The 13843-nt window shown below is 49.0% G+C and overlaps 1 protein-coding gene across 2 annotated transcripts in view; it reads right to left on the bottom strand.

The window, feature by feature from the left end:
- Positions 1-1085: 1085 nt before the first annotated feature.
- The window catches only part of PVALB (parvalbumin), a 15757-nt gene continuing 2999 nt past the window's right edge, over positions 1086-13843 (bottom strand). The window contains exons 3-4 of one of the 2 annotated variants that reach the window (XM_015150253.3): positions 13335-13444; positions 1086-1304 (exon numbers count right to left, since the gene is read on the bottom strand). In XM_015150253.3, the coding sequence (XP_015005739.2) occupies positions 1276-1304; positions 13335-13444 (139 nt within the window). In that variant the 3' untranslated portion in view covers positions 1086-1275. Of the gene's footprint in view, positions 1305-8392; positions 9774-12781; positions 13445-13843 lie in introns of those variants that run through there. The other variant, XR_013399134.1, reaches the window with a different exon arrangement.

Below are 13843 nucleotides of genomic sequence, written 5' to 3'. Positions count from 1 at the left end.
TATCACTTGAAACCCTTGATCCAGCTGTTCCTGAAGACCTACCCCTAACTATTCAGGCACATAAGCCAATCTAGTCCTTTGTTTCCTTCCTTTTTAGCTTAAGTTACTTGAGTTGGGGTTCTGTGATTTGTAACAAAAAGTCTTAATGGTATCCATCCATCTATGTGTCTATCCATCCATCCACCCACTCATCCATCCATCCATCCATCCATCCATCCATCCATCCATCCATCCCCCCACCCATCCACCCATTCATCCATCCATCCATTCACCCACCCATCCATCCATTTACCCATCTGCCCACCCATCTACCCATCCATCCATCCATCTATCTATTTATCCATCCATCCATCCACCCACCCATTCATCCATCCATTCATCCATCCATCCATCCACCCATCCACCCACCCATCCACCCATCCATCCACACACCCGTCCACCCACCTATCCATCCATCCATTCATCCATCCATCCATCCACCCACCCATCCACCCATCCATCCACACACCCATCCACCCATCCACCCACCCATCCACCCATCCATCCACACACCCATCCACCCATCCACCCACCCATCCACCCATTCATCCATCCATCCATTCACCCACCCATCCATCCATTTACCCATCCGCCCACCCATCTACCCATCCATCCATCCATCTATCCATCCATCCATCCATCCATCCATCCATCCATCCACCCACCCACCCATTCATCCATCCGTTCATCCATCCATCCATCCATCCATCCATCCATCCATCCATCCATCCACCCACCTACTCAACAAACCCCAATACTAACAAATCCTATCTTTGTGGGCTTAGACACATCACTTCCCCTCTCTGAGACTTAGTTTTTTAGAGAATGGGAGTTTCATCACCGACCTTATGGGGTGGTGTTAGGGAGTAAGTGGGTAACCTCTGTAGAGTGCCATGCTTAGTACCTAGTGCAGAAAAGAGGCTGTTCCCTTCCATTCTCTCCTATCACATCTTTTCTAACTGTCGCAATCTGGCCCCCACCCCCTGCCCAGATGCATCTGGAAAGCCAATGCCTGACTAGGCCTGGGTCTTCCTCAGCAAGCAGAGTTTGACTGGTACAACCTTTATTGCTTCTCCAGCATTTTCCAGAAGAATGGTGTCATTAGAGGGCCACAGGGGATGGGGAGAGTAAAAAATAACATAAACAAACTGAACAGAAACGCAGGAGGGTGGCAAGAGGGGCTGAGATTGAGTGTTCAGGGCAGAGAGGTGGAAGACCTGGGGCAGTCAGTGCTTCTTAGCTTTCAGCCACCAGAGTGGAGAATTCTGCAGAAGAAAATGACAAAGGAAAGTGAGTCAGAGGCTGGAATGCAAGAGAGACTGTCCATACCTGACTGCAGGGCCCTGGGTGGTGCTTTCTCTGGGTTCTTGCTTCTGCTGCAGGAGTCCCAGAGTGTGAGTGTGAACATGAATGAATGAATAAATGAATGAGTGGGCAGATGAGTGAAGTGAGGTGGAACATGATGGGTCTGTAATCCCAGCTACTCCAAAGGCTGAGGCAGGAGAATTGCTTGAACCCAGAAGACAGAGGTTGCAGTAAGCTGAGATTGTGCCACTGCACTTCACCATGGGCAACAGAATGAGACTCCGTGTCAAAACAAAATAAAACAAAACAACAACAGAAAAAGAAAGAAAGAAAAAATAAAATGCAGTGTTGTGATGTGGGGAGATCACAGGCTGGGGATTGAAAGTTAGGGCTTCTAGGCCTAGTCTGGCCCTATTTGCTGGAAAATGTATCTGTCTGGGTTTTGGTTTCCTCATCTGTCAGTGGAGTGAAGAGAGGGGCCAGTAATAATTCCTTGGGAAAGACAAATAAAAAACTGGTCGTGAAATGGCTTCAAAAAGGCCACAAAAAGTATCTGGGACTCATTTGAGGTGAGCTGCGTCCTCCCTGGACTTTGTATGGAATACAAATGTAAAACCCCACCTATGCAGTTTCTTAGTTTTCATCATTGTACTGTGGTTATGTAAAATATTAACATCGGGGGAGCTGGGTGAAGGGTGTACAGGACTCTCTGTACTATCATTGCAATTCTTCTGTATATCTACAATTATTTCAAAATTTAAAAAGTGAAAAAACAAACACACAAAAAACCAAACCAACACATGCTGTGTTGTAGAAATAACCTGGCACTGGGCTGGGCACGGTGGCTCACCCCTGTAATCCCAACACTTTGGGAGGCCGAGGCAGGTGGATCACGAGGGCAAGAGATTGAGACCATCCTGGCCAACATGGTGAAACCCTGTCTCTACTAAAAATACAAAAATTAGCGGGACGTGGTGATGCGTGCCTGTAGTCCCAGCTACTTGGGAGGCTGAGGCAGGAGAATGGCTTGAACCCAGGAGGTGGAGGTTGCAGTGAGCCGAGATTGCGCCACTGCACTCCAACCTGGTGACAGAGCGAGACTCTGTCTCAAAAAATAAAAAAATTAAAAAATAAATAAATAAATAACCTGGCACTGCCCCTGGCCAGATGAAGGGACACATAACATACCTGGGTGCCTCACTTTTCTGAGGTTTGACTTAGGAAATAGACACCATGCTCTCCTGTCCCTAGGGTGTCCTAGGATAGGAAAGGTGGGTGACCTGGATATGGGGGATGCAGGGCGGGACCGAGAGTGAGGGTCCACCAGCTGGTCTTGAAACTCCAAGGCTCTCTGGCCGAGTGGTAACAGCAGTGCCAAGGATGGAGTATCAAATAAATACAAAAACAACAAACACTTGTACAGAGTCCCTCCCACAGGGCAGGTGTGAAAGTGCTTACTTTCTCAGCCAGGAGTCTGTGATCTTCCAGGACCTCGGTGGGGCAGGTGGTTATTTTGAGATGTCTTTTATTCGTAGTACTTTTATTAATAATAGCTAGTAACTAACATTTATTGAATGCCAATGTGGGAAGCATTTTGCATATATTATCTCACTGAATCCTCACGACTACTCCATGAGAGACACACCTTTGCCTGTATTTTACAGATGGGGAAACAAACTGAGGCTCGAAAGTTAAGCAGCTTGACCATGGTCACACAGCAGACATGATTCAAGCTAGAAATGCTTTTAGGCTTCCTTCTTCATCCCAGTAGTTTCTGACCTACTTTGACCTAGGTATAGAGTGACGCATGTCCCAGCTCAAATATCACCACCCCATCTCATTAGTCCTTTTTTATTTACTTCATAGTCCTTGGCACTCTCTGAAATGATCTTATATATGCACTTATTTTTGTCGGTCTCCCCCTACTAGAATACAAACTCTGGAGGGCAGGGGAGCCTCTCTCTCGTTCACTGCTCTCCTGGCAGCCACAGTGTTCCTGGCACACAGTAGGTGCTCGTAAATAAGCACTGGGTGGATGGATGGAGGGATGGATGGACAGATGGAGGGAGGGATAGTGGGACGGAAGGATGGAGTAGATGGATGGAGGGATGGATGGATGGATGGATGGATGGATGGATGGATGGATGAGGAGTTGGTGGATGGATGGAGGGAAGGAGAGAAGTATGAATGGCTGGATGGATAGATGGAGGATGGATGGATGGATGGATGAATGGATGGATGGATGGATGGATAGATGAGATGGCTCATGAGTCCTTCTTAAGGTTCAACAAGCTCTAACTTACTTCATATAATTCACATGACAGTCTGGGAGGATTCTAATTTTATAGATGGGGAAATGGAGGCTGGGAAGGTGAGGTGTCAGGGTCATGTGGAAAACAAGAGCCAGAGCCAGGACTTGGCCTCCGGCCTCAGGAACCCCCTACACGAATGTGGAGAGGCTACTTCTGAGAGGGCTAGCGTCCCGGCTCAGGCAGAAGCATGAGCCCTCTCCAACTTAAACCTGTCATTTCAGCCAGCACTGGCATTCCCTGTTTGGGGACACTGAGTTTCTCTGTCCTGGGATAAAGGATGCATGAGCCTGTCTGCCATAGCCTGCTCGTGGAGAGACTGTCAAGAGGGGAAGCTGGTCCTCTCTGTGCTCCAGCCTGCACTGACCCCTTCATCCTCACTCTAGAAATTATGGGCTCTCAGGCTGCTCATCGGTAAAGAGTCCGTTGATCACCTTCACACTAGATGGGATTTGGTGCAGCTGGTGTGATGGGGGCCCAGGGACACCAATGAGGGACTCTCCAGTGATGGAAAGTCAGGCATTTTGGAGTCAGACTTTGGGAGGTACTTTGGAGCTGTGGGGTTTTTGAAAGCCTCTTAAATCAGCCCCTCTGCCCACCTTGCAATCTATTCTGAAGCAGCCAGGACATCACAATAGCCACATGCACTGGCCTTCAGCAGAGAACACGGAATTCTAATTTTATCCCCTCAGAACCTTCAACAGGGGACTTTGTAGATAAATTGAGGGCAGGAGCCACCTCTTCCGTGCCTTTCATGTCTGCCTCAGGGCTGAGCTCTTAGGAGCCAGTCAATTAACTAACGGGTCTCCTAGCCAAACCCTTCCTCTAAAATGCCCAGGTCTCTCCTTAAAGAAAAACAAATAACTGGCTGGGTGCGTTGGCTCATGCCTGTAATCCCAACACTTTGGGAGGCCGAGGTGGGTAGATCACAAGGTCAGGAGTTCGAGACCAGCCTGACCAACATGGTGAAACCCCGTCTCTACTAAAAATACAAAAGTTAGCCAGGCATGGTGGCGCGCACCTGTAATCCCAGGTACTCAGGAGGCTGAGGCAGGAGAATGGCTTGAACCGCGGAGATGGAGATTGCAGTGAGCTGAGATCACACCACCGCACTCCAGCCTGGGTGACACAGTGAGACTCTGTCTCAAAAAAAAAAAAAACCCACAAACAAAGATCCCATAAACTCTAGGTCAGCAGAACGGGCAGTAGGTAGGATCCCAGGATGGCGAATGCAGCTTTGAACGATCAGGTTCTAGTCTTGGCTTTGGCATCTGCTGCTGTCCTTGGACAACACACCTCATCCTCCCTGGTCTGGTTTTCTTATGAGTGAGTGTTGGGTCTAGAAGACGCCTTTCTGGCTGTCACATGGTGTTTGGAGCAAGCAAGCTGGGGGTAACACCCAGCTCCCATTTCTTCTTCCTGTGGCCTTCAACTAGATGCTTCACCTCATCTGTCAAATGGAGCTCATGATAGTACCTACTTCCTTAAGTTGTTCAGAGGAGCCAGCACTAAAGCTCTTGGTCACAGGCCTGATGCACAGCAAGCTCTCGGTATCTGGTGATGTTGCAACCAAAGTGTTTCTATACCTCAAGCCACTTTGAAACCAAACCTATAAAATGCCTGGCTACTGCCTGGCAGAAGCAGGAGGCTCTAAATGGTACTGTAACTGGTAATTGTTAGCATCATTGTTGTTCATGTTGCCATTGTTTGTCTCCATGATCCCAGTATTTCCTGCCTCCATCCTGGCACCTACCTGCAACCGTCCAGCAACCCCGGACCTACGTCTGAATCTTGTTCCATCACTACCTGGCTAGGTGGCCATCAGTCACTACTTTAGCTCTCTGAAGCTCAGTTTTCTCATTTGTAAAGTGGGTATAATAATGCCTGTTTAGATAGCTATTAGAAAGACCAGAAGCGGTAACATGACTGGCACATAGTAACTTCTAAGTGTTAGTTCCACCTCCTGTGTGGATCTCCCCAGCACAACGGACACAGGTTGGAGCTTTGACATAACATTAACCACGAAAGTCCTGAAACTAAGCAGGAAAAGGAAGATATAAACAGAGGGCACGGAAAACCTAAAGAGCAACCAGCTGACCTGGTACAAGTTTCCAATCCATCTATCCCATCAGTGAGACGAATAGCATCCCACCTCCGGCACACCCATCCACGGCAACTTAGTTCCTGATCCTCAGTTTCCTCGTCTATAAAATGGGGATACTGGGACTATCTCCTTATAGGGTTATGGTAAAGGCTCCATGAGATAACGGAGAAGGAGTACCCAGCACAGTGCCTGGCACACAGTGGGAATGCGACTAAATCAACTCTTAATGTTGACAGGTAGAAGAGAGTCTTCCTTTGGAGGCATCCAGAATCATCATTCTCTTCTAAGACATGCAAGTACAGCAGTACCTTTGCAGGCTAAAACCTCGCCCAACCCCCTCTGGGGCCAGCTCGCAGATGTCGTCATTGTCCAATCAGAAAGAGACGAAGGAGAGAGACGAAGGAGGTAGACGGTAGGGACGGGGGTGGGAGGGAGGCAGCAGAGGGAGGATCAGAGAACTGGAGGATTCTGTTCTTTTCTTTCCCTTAGGAAACTGAAATTAGCCTAATTAGGTCTGCCCTAGTCCAAGGCTGTGGGGATTGGACAAATTTAGAAGCTATTGACAGGTGAGACCGGCACACAGTGATGGCCCAAAGCGAAACTGAGCCAGCCATTGAGTCAGCGGCTGGAAGGCTCTTTCCCTCCCTCTGTCGTGATGACCGTGATGACCGGGATGAAGGAGCCGGCCTCCTGGTTTATCACCTCGCCTCTAAATAGCTCCTGGGCTCGGTTTCTTATAAATTGGTATCTCAAACAGGGATCACCTTCCCATCCTGGAGAACTGGGAGGCAGAGTCACTCCGGGTCAAGCCAGATAGCCACAAGGAGGCCGCGTCAACAGTTCTGCGGCTCACTCTGTGCCAGGCACCGCGCGGTGTGTTATTCCACTTCATCCTCGTCGGTTCTCTTATCTTCATTTTATTTACAGAGAAACTGAGGCTGAGTGTCACTCAGCTAGAAAGATTCCAACAGGCGTGGCCGGGGTCAGGGTGCGTCTCTTCCTCAAAGGTTGGAGTTAAATGGCCCCGCATTCTAACTCAAGCTGCAACCCCCAGAGGCAGAAGCAGAGGGATGCATGGAGGGGAATGTCTTTTTCCACCAAGCAGCTGCTCCCTTTCACAGAAGGCCAGTTATGTAAGGAGGACTGCTTCCTCTCCCCTTGCTAAATCTTTTCTAGTGCAGCATAAGGCCAGAGCTAGGGAAAGTCCACACGGGAATAAAAGGAGCAGCTTGCTAAGCACAGAGGCCATTTATAACTAAAACGTCTCAGCTCAGCTTAGGGGAGGGAGTGGTGGAGTCAGGAGACCAGGGTCCCGTTGGGCCAAGGACTTGCTATGTGACTTTGGCACTTACTGTCTACGGGGCTTTGGTTTTCACGTCTCTCAGTGGGGATCACAGTGTCCCCTAGACCTCACTGAGCTGGTACCAGGGTGCAGTGAGATGGGACAAAGCATAGTGCACCTTAGGGCTCTGCCCTCAAAACCCTGGGCTGGCCTTGATATGAGCATCTTGTCCTACTTAGAAATCAAATCCCCATAGAGGCCGGAGAGCTAGAATTACAGGGAGACCGGCAAATTCTCCTTCTATCCCTCTCTCACTTTTCTCCTGCTTTAGACTCCATTTCATTTCTGTTGAGGATTGAGATTCCACCACTTTCAAAAGGTTTTAGGTGGGTGACAAGCAAAGCATTCCCATAAAATAAGAGGAAAGGAATCATTTCCAGAACATTCCCTTCATTTGAGCAACAACCCTGTAGGGTGAGTATTTTTCTCCCCACTTTCCAGGTGTGGGAATGGATGTCATGAAAGAGGAAAAGATACAGCCATTCCCACGGCTGACCCCCAACATTTGGCTTTCTAATTTCTGCCTGACTCAGGGGCTCCACCACAGCCCAAGGCCTCACGCTATCGCTCCGCCTCTCACAGTAAATAGGCTACTTAAAGATAAAAGAGAACAGATTTTGCCAGAGGGAAGCAGAAAAGGTAAATTCTTTCAGGCATGGGAGTGAGTGGCGAGGGGGCTGCAAGGTTAGACAATAATGATGACTACGTTTCAGCAACAGAAGCAAAATGCAAACCCCAGACTCTTGAGTCTAGACACGCTTAAAGCAGAGGGCAGTGGATCCATCACCGGGAATGGGTTTCGGGAAGAATGTAACTAGGACTGCGTGTAGGCACGTGTGCGCGTGGGGCCTGCGGATCTTCTCTGCAGCAAGATATGAGGAGTCAAGGTTTGAAGAGGGCCCCGAGGCTTCACAGCAAGTCGCTCTGCTTCCCTGGGCCTCAGTTTCCTTGTATGTATCAGTAATAAAGATATCTTGTAGAGCTGTTGGGAGGTTTGAATGAGTTAAAAGAGGTAAGGCCTATGGGCAGCACTTGGCACACAGGAAGTGGGAACGGATGCTAACCTCGATTCCTGTCGGTCGGCACATTCTGCGGGGGCAGGCATTGAGTTTGGAAGGTCCAGGCTGGGGACACATGCCCATGTGAGGCAGGATGGCAGAGGGTCCTGGCTGGACCACTGTGCCTCAGTCCTAGCTGTGTTACAGAGAGACCCTGGACATGTCACTTCTCGCGATACCTCAGCTTCTTCACTTGCAAAATGGCGATAGCGATGGCATCTACTTTCTAGGATTATTGTAAGGCAGTGGTCCTCTAAGTGTGGTTCGCCAGATCATTAGCACCATCTGCTAACTTGTTAGAAATGCAAAAGTGTGGGCTCCACCTAAGAAATCAGAAACTCCTGGGTCTGGCACAGCCATCTGTGTTGCCAAAGGCCCTCCAGGTGATGCTGACACCGACTCCCAGCTGGAGACCCGCTGTGAAGGTGAAGTATTTGAAAAGGCACCTGCCACATAGTCTGCTTTGTCTGCTTTTTATGCCTGGGCTTTGCAACCGCAGGTGCTTTAACAAAGATTTTTTTTGGCACCCTTCGCCTCTTTTTCTAGCTTCTCTTTCCTTTTCAGCCTTCAGCCCCTCCCCATATCAGCTCTGCACCAGCCTTTTAGGGTGGCCTTTGAGAATCAATCAACCACATCTATAAAAGCCTTTGAGTTTCCTGGAAGTAGTTGCCCCAGAGACAGGAATGCAAAGGGTTATTATTAGAACTTTGTCTTCCTACCCCCTCCCTTCAATACAGGATCTTCAAGAACCTGGTAAATATCACTCACCTTCAGAAGGACAAACAGAGCAGGGAAGAGAGGCAGTCCCTGGTTTGGGGCTCTCCCAGCACCTGCTACAGACAAGTCCCCACAGATCCCCAACCTCAGCTTGCAGATCATCTCCCCCTACATACAGCAGTTGTGCGTCCTCATCACTGCACAGTGCTGCCCAGAACTGAGCACTTGTTCAATTCATTCATTCATTCATTCATTCATTCATTCATTCATTCAACCAATACACTTTTCTTGTTCTCTCACTATGGGCCAGGCCCTATGCTAGGTGCTGGGATTAGAACTGAACAAAACAAAGTTCCTGTTCAGCGGACCTGACATCCTAGTGGAGGAGAAAGAAATAGGCAATAAGTCAATCAATAAAATCATCTTATCATAAACTAAACTATGAATGAATGAATGAATGAAGCAGGCAGCACAGGTCATGTGCTTTGGAGCTCAACAGACCTGACTTCAGACCTTGATCTTTTCTCTTCCTAGCCTAAAGGGTTTATGCAAGCCCTTAGTCTCTCTGAGCCTGAGTGTGCTCATCTATAAAATGGGAATCATAGTAGTATACATTTCAGAGATAGCTAGGAAGATTAAATGAGGGAAATGCTAAGCACAGTGCCTGGCATGTATTGAGTGCTCTATGAAGTTAGATGCTATTGCCATCGTCATTCAAGGTCACGCAGCTGAGCCAAAATACTGAAGTGGTCCTCTGTGTAGACGTTTATCCACTGGGACATCTGTGAAATTCCAGGGCTGGAGTGTACCCCAGTAACTGGCTAGTTATCTGCCCCATGGTTTGTTTTTTGTTTTTGTTTTTGTTTTTGTTTTGACAGAGTCTTGCTCTGTTGCCCAGGCTGGAGTGCAATGGTGTGACCTCAGCTCACGGCAACCTCCACCTCCCAGGTTCAAGTGATTCTGCTGCCTCAGCCTCCTGAGTAGCTGGGATTACAGGCATGTGCCACCACACCCGGCTAATTTTTTTATTTTTAGTAGAGACAGGGTTTTGCCATGTTGGTCAGGCTGGTCTCGAACTCCTGACCTTGTGATCCACCTGCCTTGGCCTCCCAAAGTGCTGGGATTACAGGTGTGAGCCATCACGCCCGGCGTGCCTCGTGGTTTTAAAGATGAGGCACTTCATGGTCAGAAGGGCTCTCTGGGACATGCCCCAGATCCTACCAGGAGCTGAAGGCATCTTCCAGCTATAGGTGGGGCTTGGGCCCTCTGGCCTTAAGAGAGAGTGACAGCAAAGCAGAGTATCTGAAACAGAATGTCCTGGGCCCCAAAAAGGCTCTGCTTCCCATCTCACCACCTATTGGGCATCACGGCACCCACCCTTCCTGCGTTAGGGGGTTGGGAGTGAGGAAGGGGGCATCCGCATCTTCCCACCTCAAAAGCATGAGGTGTGGGGCCCCAGTGCCTCAGGGTGGTCCGTGCTCATTGTCTATTTTATGTCTTGCCTATGAGCTCAATGGAGGCTGCACAGGTGGGCCTGGACCATGCTTTTGGGTTTGAATCCTGGCCCTCGCACTTGCTGGCAGTGTGACCTTGCACTCACTCCCTGGGCTGCCCTTTCTACATCTGCACTTTTGTCTTCTGTCATCCCAAGGTCAAATGAGGTAACCAAACCCAGCACTGGGCTGGACACACATGACATGCCCAGCTAATAAGTCTTTCCTCCCATTCTTGGCAAAACAATCTTCTTGCCCCTTTCTGAACATACCCTACAGTTTCCAGCTGATGCCAATGCCTTGCCTGCAGCATAGCCTCCAAGTCTGCACAAAATGCCTGAAGCCTGCACCTCTGCCTCTGGCTGGCACTATCACTTGTTTGTGTATATGTGTAGAGCTGCAAGCAATGTGCAGACAATAAAAATGACATTGTATGGCCAGGTGGGTGGCTTATGCTTGTAACCCCAGCACTTTGGGAGGCTGAGGTGGGCAGATGACTTGAGGCCAGGAGTTCAAGACCAGCCTGGCCAACATGGTGAAACCCCATCTCCACTAAAAATACAAAAATTAGCTGGGCATGGTGGTGCATGTCTACAGTCCCAGCTACTCAGGAGGCTGAGGCAGGAGAATTGCTTAAACCCAGAAGGCGGAGGTTGCAGGGAGCTGAGATTATACCACTGCACTCCAGCCTGGGCAACAGAGAAAGACTGTCTCTAAATAAATAAATAAATAAATAAATAAGGCATTGGAGTTGCCGTTTATTGAGCATTTGCTATGTGCTGGGCACTACAGGCCTCATTCTCACGTTATAATGCCTAGTTTACAGATGAGGAAGCTGGGGCTCAGGGCTAAGGAGCAGGTGCTCAGGGGCACCCAGTCAGGAAATGGGCCTGAATTATTTTTATCTCTTCCATTGCCAGGCACAGAGTTGCTACTCAGTCAACATCTGCTGGATCTGTTAGAAGAGTTTAGTTGATGCTTTAAGATCTGAGTGTGGCAGGGAGGGAGGGAGGGAGACAGGGAACTGGGCCAGGTCTGGCTTGGTTTTTCTTCATCATGTAGGTTGTCTGTGAGCAGTCAGCCATGAAGACCCGGCCCAGGGCTTCTGAGCTATGGCATATTGGCTGCAAATAAAAATGGAAGGCAGGTCTGGAGGCCTGGGTCAGGGTTGAGGTGGGAGCCAAGCCTTGGGGTGGAGCTGTCTGATAAGCAGACTGGTGGGGATGGGGGTGTGAGGGAGGATCTGCCAAGCACCAGAAGCCCGAGGAGCAGCCAAGCCAATGATGCCTTTCCAATACTCTCTACTCCACTCCTTTAAAACCACCTCCCTCCCTCCTAGCCACAAGAAGGGCAGCTGGCATCAGACAGCCAGGGGACCCCCTGCATTTGACCTTGATAGGGATTCTCCATTCTCGTTACTGGCAGGAAACAAACAAACAAAAAAGAAATAAACAACAACGACAAAAAAACCCTCTAGCTCATAAGCATACACCTACTTTCATATTCCTTGTACCTTTCCCAAAGCAATTTTGTATTCCCAGAAACTTAATTTTCACAACGAGTCCAGACAGGTCTTAGGAGAAGCTCATGCACCCCATTTGCCAGGCAAGGGAACGTAGGTGTGCAGAGGTGATGTGTTCAAGGTCACAGCTGGCAAGGGGCAGAGAGGGAGCAGAGCATGGGGGTCTGGGTTTTATACTCAGGCACAGATGTTTATGAAGAACCTGCTTTGTGTGGGGTATTGGCTAGATACTGGGGCTAGAAGGATGAATGCAACACAGTCCCTAGTTTTAAATGAATTAGCTAATAAATGCATATATAGCATTTACTCTAGGCACTTTACATATTAACACATCTAACCCTTGTAATCACCCTATAGGAATTATCATTATGTTCAGTTCAGAGATGAGAAAACAGAGGCCCAGAGTAGTTATCTAATTGTGCACGGTCACACAGCTCGAAAGCAGGAGGGCTGGGATTTGAACCGAGATAGCCTGGGGCCCAGAGGCCAAGCACCTACACACAGTTTTCTCTGAGATCAGCAGAAAAGCCCATTATGGGAGCAAATAGCAGCTTAGCATGCTGCAAACACTCATTCAGGCCTAGTTCTAAATCCCTGCCCCACCACTGTGTCCTAGCTCTTTTGAACTAGGCTAAGCACCGTCAAAGTCCATTTGCCCACCTGCAAACTGGAGATAATTCCTGAGGAAATCCTGATGCTAAGAGAGATGGCAATGTGGGTGCGCTGTATGAATGCCACATGGAGCCAAATGGAGAAAGGAGTGGACGGTGGGCCACTGGTCTCTCATCTGTGCTAACATCGAAGCTTGCAAAGCAAGGCAGGACCAGGTATTCCCCGTCCGAATTCCCCGCTGATTTCTGGCTTACTGTTTTTCCTGGCTCTGCTGCAAGGCTAGAATAGTACATTTGAGTAAAACCCAAACAGGTTTTGAGACTTGGGGTTACAGGACACCAGGACAAGATGCTGAGGAGGAGAGGAGATAGGAATTTCCATCCCTGGAATCAGAATGTGAGAGGTAGAGGATCCTTGGGGATTAGTCGGCCTCGTTTCCTTGGATTACAGATGGGAGACAGAGGCCCAGTGATTGAGAGACACTGCCCAAGGTCACACAGCCAGTTTGCGCAGAGCTTGGATCAGTATTCATGCAAAAGTGCAGGCTGAGTTCAGGAAAAAAAAAAATCCCTAATCCTCCTGGATCCCCTACCCAGCAGGAAAAACAGAATCTACTCCTTTTAGGTTTTCAAATTAGGAAAATACACCAGTTTTCCTTTGTCTGGAGTATGTGGCAGAGCTCTCAGACCTAATGGACTGATTTTTATCTTCTAATCTAGGGGAGTGAGGGGCCCCATATCATCCCTTCCTTGTGACAGACATAGCTTCAAACTTTTTGCATCCAACACCCCAAGATCCACAATATGCCCAGACCCCAGGTCACCGCTACCCACCGTCAACCCCAATTTTGCCGTCCCCATCTTTATCTCCAGCAGCCATCAGCGTCTTGGTTTCTTTAGCAGACAGGTCTCTGGCATCTGGGGAGAAGCCTTTTAGGATGAATCTGGAGGAGAAAAGGGAGAAAGCCGGTGAGGGAGTCAGGCCGAGGTCTCCTTGCAGGACGCTGGATGGAGGGTGGTCTGGTGTCTGCGTGGGGAAAGGGGTGGCTGGGACAGGCAGCGAGCAGCAGTCACGCACACAGGTGCTCTGTGCCAGGTAGCCTGCTCGGTGGCTGTGCTTTCGTGGATGAGTATTCAGGAAAGGACAGGCTGTCCTCAGCAAAGGGCTGATCCCACTTCAGGGAGGGCACCTACACTGGTTAATTTATCCAACAAGTATCCACTAAGTGTCACTTCTGTGTCAGGCATATGCTGGAAAGTGGGGTCACAGTGGTGATCTTCAGAAGGCACTGAAAAAAATAAGGAGGTCATGGGCTCCAAGAGAGACCACACGGTGTGATGGG

Source organism: Macaca mulatta, chromosome 10 (assembly GCF_049350105.2).
Source record: "Macaca mulatta isolate MMU2019108-1 chromosome 10, T2T-MMU8v2.0, whole genome shotgun sequence".
NCBI lineage: Eukaryota > Metazoa > Chordata > Mammalia > Primates > Cercopithecidae > Macaca > Macaca mulatta.
The sequence above is the reverse complement of the archived record's forward strand: the minus strand, read 5'-3'. Positions and strand labels throughout refer to the sequence as shown.